Below are 15979 nucleotides of genomic sequence, written 5' to 3' on the forward strand. Positions count from 1 at the left end.
GTGTTTAGACGTGTCTGTCTGCTGTGCGTAAGATTTGCGTCAAGTCTGGTCGGTGGAGACGCGACAACAAAAGAAATAGCGTTCCATCTTATTAGTCGCGATCAGACTGCTTTAAAGCGTTTTTGTCTAACCGGTGGGGATTCAGCCTTACCAAAAGTAAGGATCCGAACATTAATTCAAAGAATAAGGTTTTAATCACAGCCAACAAATTTGTTGTTCAGTAATTAAAGATAAGGCAACAACTAGGGTTATTTAATTAAAACTTGCAAGCAGTTAGAATATACTAGTATGTCACAAAACAAGTTGTGCTTGCATTGCTCACCAGATGTAAATACATTTGTGAGCCATCAGAATCTATACAGTATTATTTGTGTGGGGCCATTCAAAATAAGGTGAATTTTAAAGGTAATCGGCGAACTTTATAAATGCTTGTCTTTGATTTGGTGATTTAGCAAAATAAATTGCTTAGCAAATCAAAGAATAGAAAACAGTAGTTTGTTTATTAAATATGAAAGTTTGTAGTTATATTAAAAATACTGTTATTCGATATATAAAACTCAGATTGGGTTATTATGGGTCATCAATCCCCTAAAATGCAAAAGACGTCATAGTTTTTCGCATTTTTCAAGTAATGCTATTATGGAATACCAAAAGGTAGACATATCTTACTCTCTATATAAAATTAGCTTTTAGTAATCATTTTGTGATGTCATATTTTGACGAAACATTTTGAACATCTCTGTAAAAACAAGCTGGTATATGTGCACACTGCACAGATGTAAAGGGGGTTAAATCATTGACATGAAAATATTTTTGCATTTAAAACAAGAACGTTAACGTCTTTAACTATTGTCAGATACTTAAGATAGGCTAGCCAATATTGCTAATGGAAGCCAGATTTTTATAGATAAGTCTTGCAGGCATGCTTGTTGTAAATTTTGTTCTTTATCGCTGCTGAAGAATGTTAACATCCATTTTTCCTAAATTGTAACAATAATTAATTTTTTGTCAATATAAGGTACTAACCAATTAAATGATTAATATGATTAATTACTTGTCTGGCATAGTTGCGAGTTTGTTCTTATGATTTGAAGATTGTATACCAGGATGGCACAACTCAAAAAAGTACACGCCACAACCAGAAAATTAATACAATTTACCCATTGTTGGGTACATATAATGTTGTCAATCAAAGTTGTGCACAAATGTTCAGCTGAAGTCCACCCAATCGCTCAAAGCACGAAAAAATGCTTTTCTTGGGTTTAAATGGCAAAAACTTTTAATGCAAAAAAATACATTACACATTGAACACCTTAAAGCAGTGGTTCTTAACCTTTGGTAACCTGTCGAACCCCTATGCTATTCTTCAAGCGCAGTGTTACACAACACTTTGGCACATAAAAAAAGATTCGAATTTAGCATGAAATAACAGCATTTATGTTTCAGAGGACGTTCTCGCCGAACCCTTGAAAAAGCTGCGTCGAACCCTAACCGTTCGATTGAACCCTGGTTAAGAACCACTGCCTTAAGATTGACAGTTGTAGTTCAATATATTAAGCATGGCACTTTCGGGATGAATAGATTTCCCCAAAATATATATATAATAAAAACGGATAGAAGAACGCCAAGAAGAATAAATAAATAAAATAAAATACTACTAAAAACAGAATTTTAATTGCAACCCGCAGAGTAAAAATTTTACTCAACTCTGATTTGGTCTATCACTTATATGCATGACTAAACGATGTGCTTTGTTGTTTTTGCCATGCATTGCAGCAACTATGTATATTTATACAATACACAAGCAAGTATACGTATTTGAAATAAAAACAATAAAAAAATAGTATGACATTGTGACGGCATGCTGGACACAATAAAAATGCGGGCCTCTTGTATACTGATATAATTTTTTACCGTTTTTAATAAGTTATAATGACAATTTTTGTGAATATTGTGTAGGAAGCAGTGTTGATGTTGGTCCATCCTTGGGTATTGCCAAATCAAGTTCTCTAGAGAGTTTGCAAACTGCTGTTGAGTCTTGTATTGCAGAGAATCATACAGATAATCCCTTTCCCAGAGCTCTTCCGAGGGTAAAATATACCATTATTCTATCAAGCAATTTTGTCACATATCCCAATGTATAAACAATTTATCATAGGTTGTCCGAGGCCGTGTTCTTAATGATAGTTTTAGAGCTGCTCTAGATCGTTCATATGACATGTCCACTGGTGCACCAACTATTAAACAAATGGAGACTGGTAAGTAATATAATCAACAACAGATCTTTATTTTTTATTTTTAAGTCGTTAATGTGCCTTGAAAACATTTTGCTTTATGTTTTCTCAAAGAAAGTTATGTATAATATTTCACTACACTTCTTTTTGTTTTTGTCACAACTTTTTTGTCTTAAACTTTTGTTGTTTTACATTTCACTAACATTCATGATTGCTAACTTGCTGCCTCCACTTCATGGATTCTTTTGCACAACTTCATGACAGATATTGGTATGGCCTGCTGCGTTGCTTGCTCTTTGATACTGAATACCTTAATGTTATAAAAATACTTATCATGTTAACTTGTTAGCATACTTTAATTTTTCTGCCTTTAATATGTTATAATTAGGGCGATTATTTTTTGACTTGTCAAAAAAAGTCCAAATTTTCCCAAAATTAACACGTTACGTCAAAATTTGTCAAAATTATTTAAAGTCAGAATGGAATAAAAATGCACATAAATCGTTTACAAAATTAAAAGAAAATATATAGTCAGCTTTTTTAAATTGTCATTCATTTTTTTCAATTTGTCATTCAATTTTATCAAAAAATGTAGTTTTGATTTATATTGAACGACAATTTAACTGTATTATATCTTCATTAGAGCAATATACGGTATACGCAAGCAGAATTAACCACCGAGGCCTCTTTGATTTGGACAAATGTATTAAACACCATTTGCTGTATTTTTCCGCTTGTGATTTGCAATTGTACCATTTCCTATTTCTATAACTTGGTCTTTGTCAATTTTCTGCAATTATTTTTATATATGATTTTCAAACGTTTACACCACATTTTTCTAATTTGGCATTATTATAATTGTTTGTTGTTTTAAAATCACAAAAATATCAACTAAGTATTTTCATGAAATTGCATTCCGAAAATACTTGAATATTATGTTCGACTCGTAGTCAGTAATGCATCTAAAATGTGTGGTTGACGACGCCAAGAAACTAATGCAGTACATTAAACAACAATATGATGTTAAAATCAATATATTTCTAACAGGTCAAAATTTCTTATATTTTTTTTCAAAAAATAATCGCCCTAGTTATAATATGACATACGAACAATTTACAATCTTATTTTAAAAATATTGCTGGGTTCCACCCAAGTACTTTTTAGAATTTAAAATGTTCACATACAGTGGTTCTGAACCGTTTGACACCTGCGAAATAGTAAAAATACAAAAATTCTTTCATAGAACTAGAATTTCAAAAATGCAATTCTTTATTGAGTTAACTAGCCTAGTCATTAATAAACAATACTTACAATGAAATATAGTATTATGGTTACATAAATGGAAATGTTAGTTTAAAATTTGGATATTTTAGGGCAAATCATTTTTTTAAATAATCCCAGTGTGGCGCACTATAATTAGGGTAACTTTTCCCAGTAAATTTTGGGGATTTATGTTTTTCTTTAATACAACAATAAAGCTTTCAATAAACTTTACTCTGGAGGTTTAGAAATAGATGAACACTATAATTAGTTTGGCCCAAGACAAATTTGTAACCGTAACCGTGATGCACCAAAATATGTATAACACTGTGTTGTATCATTGCAAATCCGCATGATTTAGGATTGGAGTGCCATGAACTACTAATGACACTTTGCTAAACAGACTAATCCAAAGCTGGCTTAATATACTAAAATAGTACATAAAACATGAACGTAGCACTAAAAATTGTTTGCATTTATGTAGCTAAAGTTGGCAAAATACATAGTTTTTCATCAGCATAGATAAGGAAAACTTTTTAATGGACAAGTAAAAGTTTGTCAGGACTGGCAAGCGGCGGTTAAGAATCACTGGTCTAGTGTATTTTATCAAGTCCTACACTTGGATTTTGCAGTAAATTTGACGTAATTTGTATATATAAAGTATTTTAAAATAGGTCTTATTTAATGTTTAGTCAATGAGGAGGGAAATCGCAAAACAACTTTAGTAACAATAGAGGAAAGAAATCCATTAAACAAGAAGCGGCAGAACACTAAAGCTACAAAGTTATTTGGGTTGTTTAAGTAAGTTGTTAATCTGCTACCTGTTTAAATATAATTTGTTCATTAATTGCATTAATTGAATAATAAACAATTATCCTTTATGTTTGGGTGATACAGTATATTTTCTCATTTAGAATCAACAAATCAAAGCGCTTACCTGACAATCCTGCAAAACACAAGGTGGCAGAGAATGAACTACACAAGCAGCATCTTGAAGCACGCCGAGAGAAAGACTTCGAGAGAATGAAGGAAGAAAATGAGCGGTTTGTTAAACAAATTGTTTTTAACATTTACCCTGTTTGATACAAATTTGTTGTTTTTCAAAGTATACAAGCAAAAGCTAGAGAACTACGCAATAGACAAGCGGAAGAACAACAAAGGTAAATGAACATTTAGGTTGTTTGCAGAACATGTTGTCTAATATGTATTTATATTTAGTCCATGTGGTACAATATCTATAATAAGAAGGTAGAAATGTCTTACATTGTTAAAATTTCTTTGCAAAGTCATTAAAAAAAGAAGGATTACTAGAGGTAGGTTTAAGTAACATAAAGGGATTATTTAAGTAATAGGCCATTTTTAACAAATTACCTAAGTTACTTAAGTAAATTCATGCTAAGTCTTATTTGTCTTATTTAAAACTGAAATAAGTGGCACTGTTTTTTGCACAACCATGCTTCATGACGTCAGAATGGTTTCTTTTAGAGCTTTTGCAGCCCTAGGTTAATTGTATTCGGGTAAAAGTTGCTAAGCAATTCCTATGATCAGATTTCTCAGTTGAAACAATTATGGGGGGATTTTTAAACACCTGAAAGCCATAAAAAGCATTAACTGGCAAAAATTAAACGTTTTAACCCCTCAAACCCAGAGTTTTTCAATGGAGTAAAGATATTATATCAGAGGATGTTTAAATTGTTACATTATTTTCTTGTATGTTAATGATAACATTAGTTGCCCACATTGTTAGACATTTCGATCACCTACAGACAAAATTTAACTATGCAATACATCAGCATTGATACCTTGTTGTTATTGAATGAGTACAATTGCTGCCACTTGGTTATCACCAGGGCTGCAGAGTCGGTTAAAAATAGCCCGACTCCGACTCCCGAGTCCGACTCTGACCAAAAAAATAAACTCAAGTCAGGCCCGGCCTCTACAGCCTGTATTTTAGCAATTTACGTAACTAAAATAACATGGATATTCAGCAATCCACTTATAGGAGGTGTTGTATAATTCATTCACTCACAATACATGGTTGGAAAATATTCCACCATATACTATTCCACCTTTACAATTTCCATTTGGCGGCCATGTCAGTTTTAAAATTCGGTACTGCGCTTGCGCACGTCGGACTCGGGACTCGGGTAGTTTAACGTGGTCTTACTCCAGTTCCGAGTCCGACTCCAGCAAAAGCAAACCAACTCCTTGAGTCCCGAGTCCGACTCTGCAGTCCTGGTTATCACAATATTTTATTTATAGTTTAATTTTAACAAATTAATTATTTGTTGTCGTTATTTAAACGTCTTATAAATCCAAATTGAGAGTAGATCAAAATGTTTTAGTTTGGTTGTTTTCAGGATGTGTTGTTAAATAAATGTCTAAATAAATCTGAGATATTAAGAAGTCTTATTTATTTTATTTACATTGTTCATTTGACCTGTTACATTACTAACAAACTAGTTCTACATTTTGCTGCCCTATACTTCTTAATGGTATTAATTATATATCTTGTTAAAAAGTTACCGGTATATTGTAAATTTATGCTTGTTTGTTAAATAGTTTTGAAGTTTTGTAAAAGATAGTATTTTACACCTTGAAGCTATTTTTCAAGAAATTACCAAAATAAGATTAAACTACTATAAATATTATTTAGGTCAAGCTCTAACCTTGAAAGACCCCGGCCACCAAGCGTACCAGTAACTTCAATGCAAAGAATAAAAAATGATGAGCCTTCTGTAAGTAAGACATAGTAAGAATATTGAAGACTATATTGAAGTAGGTAGCATTTTGAACGTTTTGAATATCTCTTTAATCGAAAACCGAAATCTTAACAATCATTGAAACAAAACACATCTTTATTTAATGCATTAAACTAAATGTCAGTAGTTAAGCGACATTAATAAAATAAATTATAATTCACATTAAGAGTACACCAAGTTAGAATTTTTTTTCAAAAAAATATTTTGCCTGAATCTGCATGGTGGGAACAATTCTGGTTGCACATCAATTGATAAAAGACGAACTAAGAACGAACTTAGAAAACCCTGAATCGGCTTGCTTTGGTCTTTTACGGTAAATACATTTTCCTGCTATGAGCAGCATCAGTATTTAATAATACTTTAAAATATAAAACCCGAATTACGCAAATGGAAACCCAAACTGCTGTATTAACCAAGTGATGCGCTGCCCATTCCACAACTACTGCACTAAAACAAGATGCCAATAGTTAAATGATGCACAGATTAATGACGCAGATAAACCACGCATAAAATGAAAGCAATAAAATAAAATCAATAAAAATAATAAAATAAAAGAGCAATAGAAAAACGACTTCACGCCATGCAAAATTATTTTTTGTATATTAACACTAGAATTTTTAATATTAATCCTTATGTCCTCACACAAGTCTTAAGTTCTTGACATTTGGTTGTTCAATGAAAGTCACTTTTACAGTTAGGTATAGCTAGCTTTGTAACAAAAATGGTTGTATGGTGTGGAGTGTAATTTTGTAATAGAGCAATTTGTCCCCATATTTCGACAAATCAAACGTTTTACATGTCTTTCGGTTGCTATGCCATGGGCGGTAAATGGATCTTTTAGTTTGGCCAACCTATCCTTCAAAATATTCAATCCAAGCAATATATAAGTACCAAAATTTTGCAGTTTGATCCCTGTTGTAACCTTATTTTGTTCGTTCGTTCGTTCGTTCGTTTTTTTTTTGTTTTTTCAAGACCTTTTTTCCTAGAAAAATTGTAAAAGACTTGGAAATCCTATTGCTCATGGTATGTTTTTGGCATTTTTTATGTCTTTCTGATGGTCCAAAACGTTTGCACTCAATGACATCATGGTAAACGTTATCAGGTTGACGTCATTTTACTAATTGTATCAGTTTAGTTCAGGGGTCGGGAACCTATGTCTCTTTTTGTGACGCCATATGGCTCTTTTGATAAAATAATCTTGCTTGTAGTAAATCTAAGCTATAATTTCTGAGACTGATTTGAATAAAACAGCACGCAGCATGGCCGCTTTTCCAACTTATTTTTTTCTTTTTTAACACACCGAGAAGAAAATTTTTCGATATGGGTGAATCTTATTTGTTTTTCACGGCGGTTATCCCGTTTAAGGCAATTTCTTTATATCCAAAATGCCCTGTTGTTTCCAACGAAACTCTGTAATCAAAGTTGTGCAAACTTAGCTAACAGCAAAATCCTCTAGCAAAGCTAGAAATTCAGGTCAGACACTATTAAAAGACCTTAAAATGTATTTTGTCAGCAAAGGCATTGAATAAATTGTCAGGAATTAATGTCGACATTTATCTTGCATGGGTAGAGGTGATTTCCAATATCACATATTCAGTGCAACAAACTTACCTAATTCATTTATTTGTGCTAAATAAATATGTTCTGTCTTTTAAATGAGAACAAAATAAGCGGCCCTGCTCAATTTACTATTTTTCTCAACCTAAAACTAGATGTTAGAAAATTGTTATATGTCCCTCATGGAAATACAACCAAGAAACATTTGGCTTTTTCCCTTAGCTAAAAAGGTTCCCGACCCCTGGTTTAGTTGCAGCAGTTGTGGATGTGGCAGCGCAACACTTTGCTAGTACAGTGGTTTGATTTTTCATTTTTTATTTGCATAGTTCTTGCTTTGTATTTGTTGTGTTTTTAGATACTGATGATGCTCGTAGCAGCTAAATATATTTAGTATAAAACACCAAAACAAACTGATTTAGATTTTCTCTAGTTTTGTACGTAGTTTGTCTTTTATACAAGTATACTATGTTAATAAATACATTTTAGAATATTCAGAGAGAACCTTAACACTTTTCAGTCCAATTTTTTTTAGGTTTTACCTTGACAGGTACCAGGGGCGTATCCAGAAATTTAAAAAGGGGGAGTCGCGATTTTTTTGATATAATGGCATTTCCTTTAAATTTATTGCAAGTTTTATCACATTGCCGAAATTAAAAAATAAAAAATATGTCCAATATTTTTGAATACATTTTCCATTTGTCCGCGACGCACTTGGCAGCCCTCCACGGCGCAACGGTAAAGCAGCGCTGTTCAAAAGCGAGCATTAAATTGTAAACAAAACGGACGTACTAAAGTCAGAAAATTTTTCGCACGTACGTAGTTAAAATAGTCGAAAAGTATATGAAATGGCAAACTGCGAGAAACATCAGCACCGCCTAACTGGACGTTATAAGCGAGAGAAAGGCGGAGACCGCTTGATTTATTGTTGTTAATTGTCGAACACACACTTGCTAATCAGCCAACCTGAACGAATAAGGAAATGCGAGAGAAAAAATATCCTGCGTTTACGGTCGACCAAACAAGAAACGAAAAACGGCGTTTTGCGTTTGATTTTGGTCTCGCATTAGCTTAAGACGCGTGATCCAATTCCGTTGAAAAACACGCAGCTTCGGACGGTGAGTTTAAACGCTGACAAAAACGAAGAAAAAACGATATTGTCACTTACGAAAAGGGCAGGGTCCGAACCCCCAAATCCTTCGGCACATGTAACACAGATCGGTTTAATTATTATTTCTTGTATAAATAAAAGATTACAACCTTTATTAGTTATAACTTATAACACAAGAATACCATGCTTTAACAAGTAATATAGCGGTTGCATGTTTTACTTCAAATTTATTGGTGCAATCCTGGTTTTGTCACGCACCACCACCCACAAACCCCATGCAAGCCAGGTTAGAAAACCAACTAGCCTGCGGTAAGGTTTGAACTCACAACCTATGGTCATATCAGGACCGTCGCTTCACCAGTTGAGCTACACAGAAGTAGACATGTTGAGAAACAACCATGGCAACATTACTTGCATCCTATTAGTACAAAAAACTCCATATTGAAGGGGATCTACAGTTACGTATCTAATCAATAAAAGATGCATACACATATGTGAACAACAAATCTAGCCCTTCTAAAGTTGTTGTTTGATAAGTCTAGGGCAGGGGTTCTTAAACTGGGGTACATGAACCCCTTGGGGGTCCGTGAACTAGTTTTTAGTGTATATTTAGGAAGTAATCAATTTTTTAGATAACTTTAAAAAATTAATTGGTTTTGCACTGAATGTAGACTTGATTACACTTTTACATTTTTTGGACCGAAATCAGCAGATTTTTAAAGTCCATTTGTATATTATGACGTAATTTTTTTTAATTGCTTGCCTTCTGTGGTCCACGCAAAGCAAAAAAAAATTTTAGGGGTCCACGGTAAAAAAAGTTTAAGAACCCCTGGTCTAGGGCGATATTTGTTTGACTTGTCAAAAAAAGTCAAAATTTTGTCAAAATTATTTCAAGTCAAAAATGATTAAAAATGTATATAAATCGTTTACAAAATTAACAAATCTATTGTCAGCTTTTTTAAATTGTTGTTCAGTTGAAATTTTATTCAACAAATTTAGTTTTGAATTATATTTAACGACGTTTTAACTGTATTATATCTTCATTAGAGCAATATACGGTGTACACAAGCCGGCAGAGTTATTCACCCAGGCCTAGTTTATTGAATTAAGTTTGGTTCGAACTTCGTTTAAAGAATTGAATAGTATTTGCTATGTTTTATCGCTTGTGATTTGCAATCTCATTTTCTATTTCGATAATATATCCTCGGTCTCTGTTATTTTTTGCAATTATTTTACCTTGTATTTCAACTGCTTACATAACATTTTTCTAAAATAACAAGCCTCTTGTTTTTCCTTGTCATTTTTATAATGGTTTGTCTTTTTGAAATGTAAAAAATACCAGCTGTAAGCATTTTCATTTGCATAAACCCAATAAAATTACTGATTTGTGTTCGACCACTGATTTGTTTTGTTGACGACGCCAAGACACTACTTCAAACAACAATATAGTGTTTAAATCAATTTTTTCTAATAGGTTGTCAAAAAATATAGTTTTAGGGCCAAAAATTATTATTTTTAGGTCAAAAAATAATCGCCCAAATATCGATGTCCCTTAAAACATTGTTTAATTAATGTTACCAACACATGTGTTAGAAGTGCTTGGCTGTGGTTTGAAACTGTCAGTGTTATATTTTTGTGTTTATTCAGCACTTCTGTAACCAAGGTTACCATCTCCTAAAATAAAAAAAGGAATGCTGCTCTGTAATGACGTAGTAGTTTGCCTCTCGTAATTTTGCAAAGTTTTGTGTAATGCCTTTTAGCAAAATCTATGGATTATAAATTATTATATGGATTATAAAAACCACAGTTTAGAGACTAATAATGATCTTCCTTATGCTTAGCATCGCAATTAATGATTTCTTCTGAATGAAGTAATAGGTCGAATTAATAACAATTTTTAGAACCTAAAACTATTGGTTTGCCATGAACTGAATTTTTTTGATGTAATCGTAAATCCTTACGATTATTCGACCCGCGATGGTCAGGCCTTACAGTTCTCCGGCTTTTTATGAAAAAAGTAAGTTTGCCTGTGTTTTAAAAAATCACACCATGAGAAAAGGTACCGATCTAACTGGTGATGATAAAGCCTTTATATTTTCATTTTTGTGTTAGTCTACTGACCCACAGTGTCTACAAAATTCCGCGCTTGCGCATTGCGCATGTTCTAAATGTTTTTTTTTAATTAGGAATATGAACGATAAAAGTAAAGGATGTTTTGAAGGAGGAACAAATAATTAAGTTTTTTTTTATCTAAACGTTACATTTTTATATACGTTTAGACTTGGCAAAAGGTATCTTCATCGGGCCGCCACTCCGTTGATCTAATTGCCATGCGAAAGAAAAGTTTCTCACCCACTAACGAGAAAGGCTTTCCTTTCCTTTACCCACCCACCGAAAGCCAATGCGACCCTTCTCCACCGCCTAGATCTGTAAAGCATTTAAAAAAAGATGAACATCGGAAATTTATGGACAACTCAAATCATTATAGTTCCCTGCCAAGGTATGTCGTTTAATTTCTTTAAATCTATAATTTCACCAAAACGATTTTTTGTATGTGCAAAACTATTGACAAAAAATTTAAAGAGTAATCCAAGTAGGTGCCCAAACAAAAAATGTATTAGGCGATGGTAAACGAAGGGCATTAAAAAAGGGAAACTGAACCAGTAGTCTTTTCAAGCAGCATTTGAAACGATAGCTTCGCGCCCCGACCTATATGTTTTTGTTTAAATACTTAAATGTGTTTTTATTTTAGCTGTACATGGTACAATTTTTATAATATCTTATGAAACGGTATATAATTCTCTAGTTGCAAAAGGTAATAGGGAGATTTGTTTTGTATTATATATGTGACCGCGCGTGGTTGTTCGTAACTCTGAAACAAAACCAGATATAATGTAGTTAAATTTACCTTTTTTGTTCGTTGTTCTGCACTAATTTTTCCGACCCTTGTGATATACAAAAATTATTGTAAACGTAATATAAAATTTTTGCCATTAACCAAGACATTTTATGCTTCATTTTTGTACTAGTTTACTGGACATAGATTTGTTGAACGATAGTGTCCATGAGACGTCCGTGTAAGTAAGATCAAGCAAAATAACAGGTCTGAACCCCACGACATGACTACATGCGTGATAAAATAAAAATAAAATGGTGTTGTTTAATTCCTACATTGGTGTTAATAAACTGTTGTTTGAATTCTTTTCTCGACAATAACTTGGTGCTATCTGGACCTTTCCACTTAATGGTAATACAAGTCTAATAATATAACGGTGACATTTTATCTTCCTTCGTTGTAGACAATTTTTAAATCAGAAAAGAGAGAATCAAAATTAACATGCTAAAGGTATGTTTGGCGAAGTGGTATTGCGCAACTCGTACATGCATTAACTCGTGCACGCATCAAGTAACACTGTTTTTAACTTTCAAAAAGCAACAATTTACATTGCACATCGGGACGTTTTGCATGGATTGACAAAAAACTAATTGCACGTAAAATAAAATGCTATCGATAAATATCTTCCACGTGACTCCAAACCGACAAGTTAAGTTGGTGTGTTTTTTCTTAAGGAAAGAGCGCACATTGGGAGGCGTTGGTCTGGTACGTCCGTACAGGTAACTTTTATAGCGTCACGCGTTCTGTTGTGTGACGAGGAAACTCGTATATTTGCCTGTTTTCTTTCAGGAGGTTTAACAGTGTGAATGTAGCACTATAATGTATACGTAACTGCAAGGTTGTCTAACCCTGGTGAACAACAAATACTTTTTACTATATTTGTTAAGCGTGTTTCCAATATGCATTACAATAGTGAGATAAAATATCATTTCCATTGTGTTTGCATGCTTTTTTTTAATTCTATTAAAGCAGGGGTTCCTAAACTTTTTGGGGCACCATTTCCTGATGTTATAGTTTGGCAATGTAAATTAGCATGCACGTTAAAGTTGTTTCTTATGTCACAATTTCGAAATACTGTATATATCAAGTGATTCAGATTGTCTGGAAGAAATATATTTATTGCCATTGCAAAATATATGATTCCAGGCAGCGAAACATTATGCCATCGTTTACAATGCATCTTTATGCTAAAAAGCTTTCCTTCAAATGAAAAAAACGTAAAAAATGTGTAAAGTTCGCGCTTTATTTTTTTGCATTTATGTACTTAGTTTGTGATTTTTTGCATTTATGTACTTGGTTTGACGGAATATAACAAACGAACATAACTGAATAGCCCCCAGTTTAAGAACCCCTGTACCAAACGGTATAATATAGTGAATATCTTTCTATTAACTGTTAAATCATAACAAGTTGATTTTTGTAATAGACAGCAACGAAGGCCGTCATGCACGACCGACGATGAAACTCCTGCAAGTACAAGTAAAAAAGGGTATTCTAAAAGATCACCAAATGTGGTCAGTAACCTAAATGGTGTCGGATCAACGCGCAAACAAACGGGTTTGTCGAAGTTTGATAATTTAGAGTTTTACAATCGACAAAAACCGACAAGCACACACAAAAAGTTGACTGACAGCCAACAAACGCTTCCAATTTCATCTGAGCTTAACCCTGTCCGGACCAGGGACAGAGAAACTTCAGCTAATACTGGAAACATTAAGATCGACAAAATGGATGTAATGGGGAGAACGATATTTTATGATGACACACATGTAGAGTCACAACAAACAGTTCATAGCACAGAAAAAAGGGGTTTTCACCGAAGAGAGCAGAGCCCAGAACCCCCACCACAAAGCTTCTACGTTATTCGAACGCCTAAACCTTTAACAAAGCAACCTACGCGAACGGTTGTGTCGCGCAATGCACCGTCACCTGCTTCTCGTGAACCGCGATGGATCCAGCCATCCAACCATAGACATAGCGTCTATACTGACAGTCCATCGTTCGTGGGAAAGAAACCTTTCTCGCACACCCACTTGCAAGCACGATCTCCATCGTTTCAATCCGCCTCCTGGACGCTCGATCGTTCGGTATCTGGACAAGATCGACGCAGTTCATCACCAACTACATCAGAAGTGGCGAAGAAAAATCGCCAAGCTTTTCATAAATTTATGCAGTTACATCCGCACTCAAATCGAGACGGCGATTCTAACGAAAGAATTGAGGTATCCGCACAATATGATTTATAGCGTTATTTCGTAAAGGAAAGTCTGTTATTTCTCTATTTGTGGTGCGTTGCCATTTGCCCCTAACTGACATATTTTTATACAAAGCTCTTTTTTATGGGCCGTTTTGTCATTTGCGTCTTGAGCAACCAAGCAATTGATTTTTGTACAACTAAATCATTGACTGTAACGTTTTTTATGCAATTGAATAGTGTACTTGCATGGTTTTGTACTTTTTGACTGGCGCTCTTTTGTTGTATTTTTTACCCATTAGAGATATTAGTTCCACAAAAACTGATTACGAGATGGAAAAACTACAATACATCATTTTTGATAAAATTTAAATATGTTATTTCATATTGCTTTAATTGGCTTTTATATTTTGCTGTAACTTTTGTCGATATCCGCAGCAGTGCGAAAAATGGTTGGCCAAGTTGCATCGTAATCAGTGTTGCCTTAATAAAAAGTGTACTTGGACAGCATACGATTTCTGGTAACACGGAAAGTTGTGCTGCAGGTCGAACGATCGCAATGAAGTATTTTTTCACTTAATGACAAAGGACGTTTAAAAATCCAGAATGCGACACTCGACCTATTTACGCGATATAAAACCATAGGACTAATCTTTTGCACTTTTTCCAAACATTGTTTATATAGCCTAAATAAATAAATAAAGAATACCATTCAAACACATAAAAAACACATTTTTCAATTAGTAAAAAAACATTGGCAATTAATTGATATGTGCATTTACAAGCTTTGGAAAATAAGCATAACAGAGCCTTAACAATTGCATAACGTGGAAGCTTGTCCGATCAAACATTGACGAACAAACGTTTTCGACAATTGGTTTGCTGCATCGAACGTTCACAAACACAAAGCGTTTGCGTGATTTTGCGCACGAGAAATTAATAGATAGCACCTAATAAGAAGCGACAGATATACGTCTAAAGGTTGGCCCACTTAACTCGAAATGCTGCGAGATTCTCATTTCCTAGCGCAATAAGGTATTCTGTTTTTACTATGTTATTGAACATCATTAAGGAAGGTAATGATTTGGCGTATTTACATCGATAAATTACAAAGCGAGAACAAATCAGTAAACAGTTAAGCAAATCATTCTCATTTACAGTACCAAACCGAATAGTTTTTGGAATGGCTTGTAGGGATATAAAATGGTTGGATGAAATCCAGGCTGTAACGAAAACTTTGCAACATATTCACAAAAAAAATACCTAAGAAATTGTTTTAACTTCAAAATTGTAAAAAACACACCGGTTGGTTTTACTTGTGTCAAAAGAGAATAGCGCATCATTGGTGACAACTACACGAAGATTAAGTTTAATTTGAAAGGATCGCAGTTTAGTTTCAATTGTTGCTTTACATGTGTTTTTATAAAACTTGTCCCAATGAGTTGTGTTAGGCACAAGATTTAAATCCCGTTCCCACTTGCGTTGCTCTTTATGTGGACGATCAGTAGTATATGTTTTTACCCCATTTTATAAGGCTTTTGGTGAGTTATGTACTTGAAATTTCTGCCTTAAAGTGTTGCAATTTAGTATCGGCTGGGGAGTCTGACTTGGTATGGTCTCACTCGGGTTGGTTTTGAAATCTATACTGTATGGGTGAAATTTGTATTTAATTGCCTAATGGTCATAGGCCATATAGTGTCCTGAAACGTTTAGTAGATCATTGTGTTGATCAATAACTCCCGCATTGATAGTGGCGTTCTGTCTTGAGTCGGACGTTTTTGTTCACCCAGAAGGGAGAAACCATGAGTGTTTGCGATTGTATTATGGTCATATACTTCTTAACATTCTGATATTGCCTTTCTAGTGGGCGTAAAGGGATAAGTTGAGAACATTGCCTAGATGTGGTAGATAAATCTCCTCGCAGCCAGGATTCGAATTCTCTGTCTGTTAAACGCCATTCTCAAGCCT

The 15979-nt window shown here is 33.9% G+C and overlaps 1 protein-coding gene across 8 annotated transcripts in view; it reads left to right on the forward strand.

Moving 5' to 3' along the window:
- LOC146168254 (partitioning defective 3 homolog) overlaps positions 1-14521 on the forward strand; it is a 56352-nt gene extending 41831 nt beyond the window's left edge. For 4 of the 8 annotated variants that reach the window (XM_083389322.1, XM_083389325.1, XM_083389326.1 and 1 more), the window contains 9 exons: positions 1960-2090; positions 2159-2258; positions 4187-4295; positions 4409-4537; positions 4601-4654; positions 6151-6232; positions 11201-11421; positions 12492-12536; positions 13244-14521. In XM_083389322.1, the coding sequence (XP_083245448.1) occupies positions 1960-2090; positions 2159-2258; positions 4187-4295; positions 4409-4537; positions 4601-4654; positions 6151-6232; positions 11201-11421; positions 12492-12536; positions 13244-14063 (1691 nt within the window). In that variant the 3' untranslated portion in view covers positions 14064-14521. Of the gene's footprint in view, positions 1-1959; positions 2091-2158; positions 2259-4186; positions 4296-4408; positions 4538-4600; positions 4655-6150; positions 6233-11200; positions 11422-11950 lie in introns of all 8 variants that reach the window. The other 4 variants (XM_083389330.1, XM_083389329.1, XM_083389324.1 and 1 more) reach the window with 4 other exon arrangements.
- Positions 14522-15979: the final 1458 nt, after the last annotated feature.

Source organism: Ascidiella aspersa, chromosome 1 (genome assembly GCF_963924565.1).
Source record: "Ascidiella aspersa chromosome 1, kaAscAspe10.2, whole genome shotgun sequence".
Taxonomy (NCBI): Eukaryota; Metazoa; Chordata; class Ascidiacea; order Phlebobranchia; family Ascidiidae; genus Ascidiella; species Ascidiella aspersa.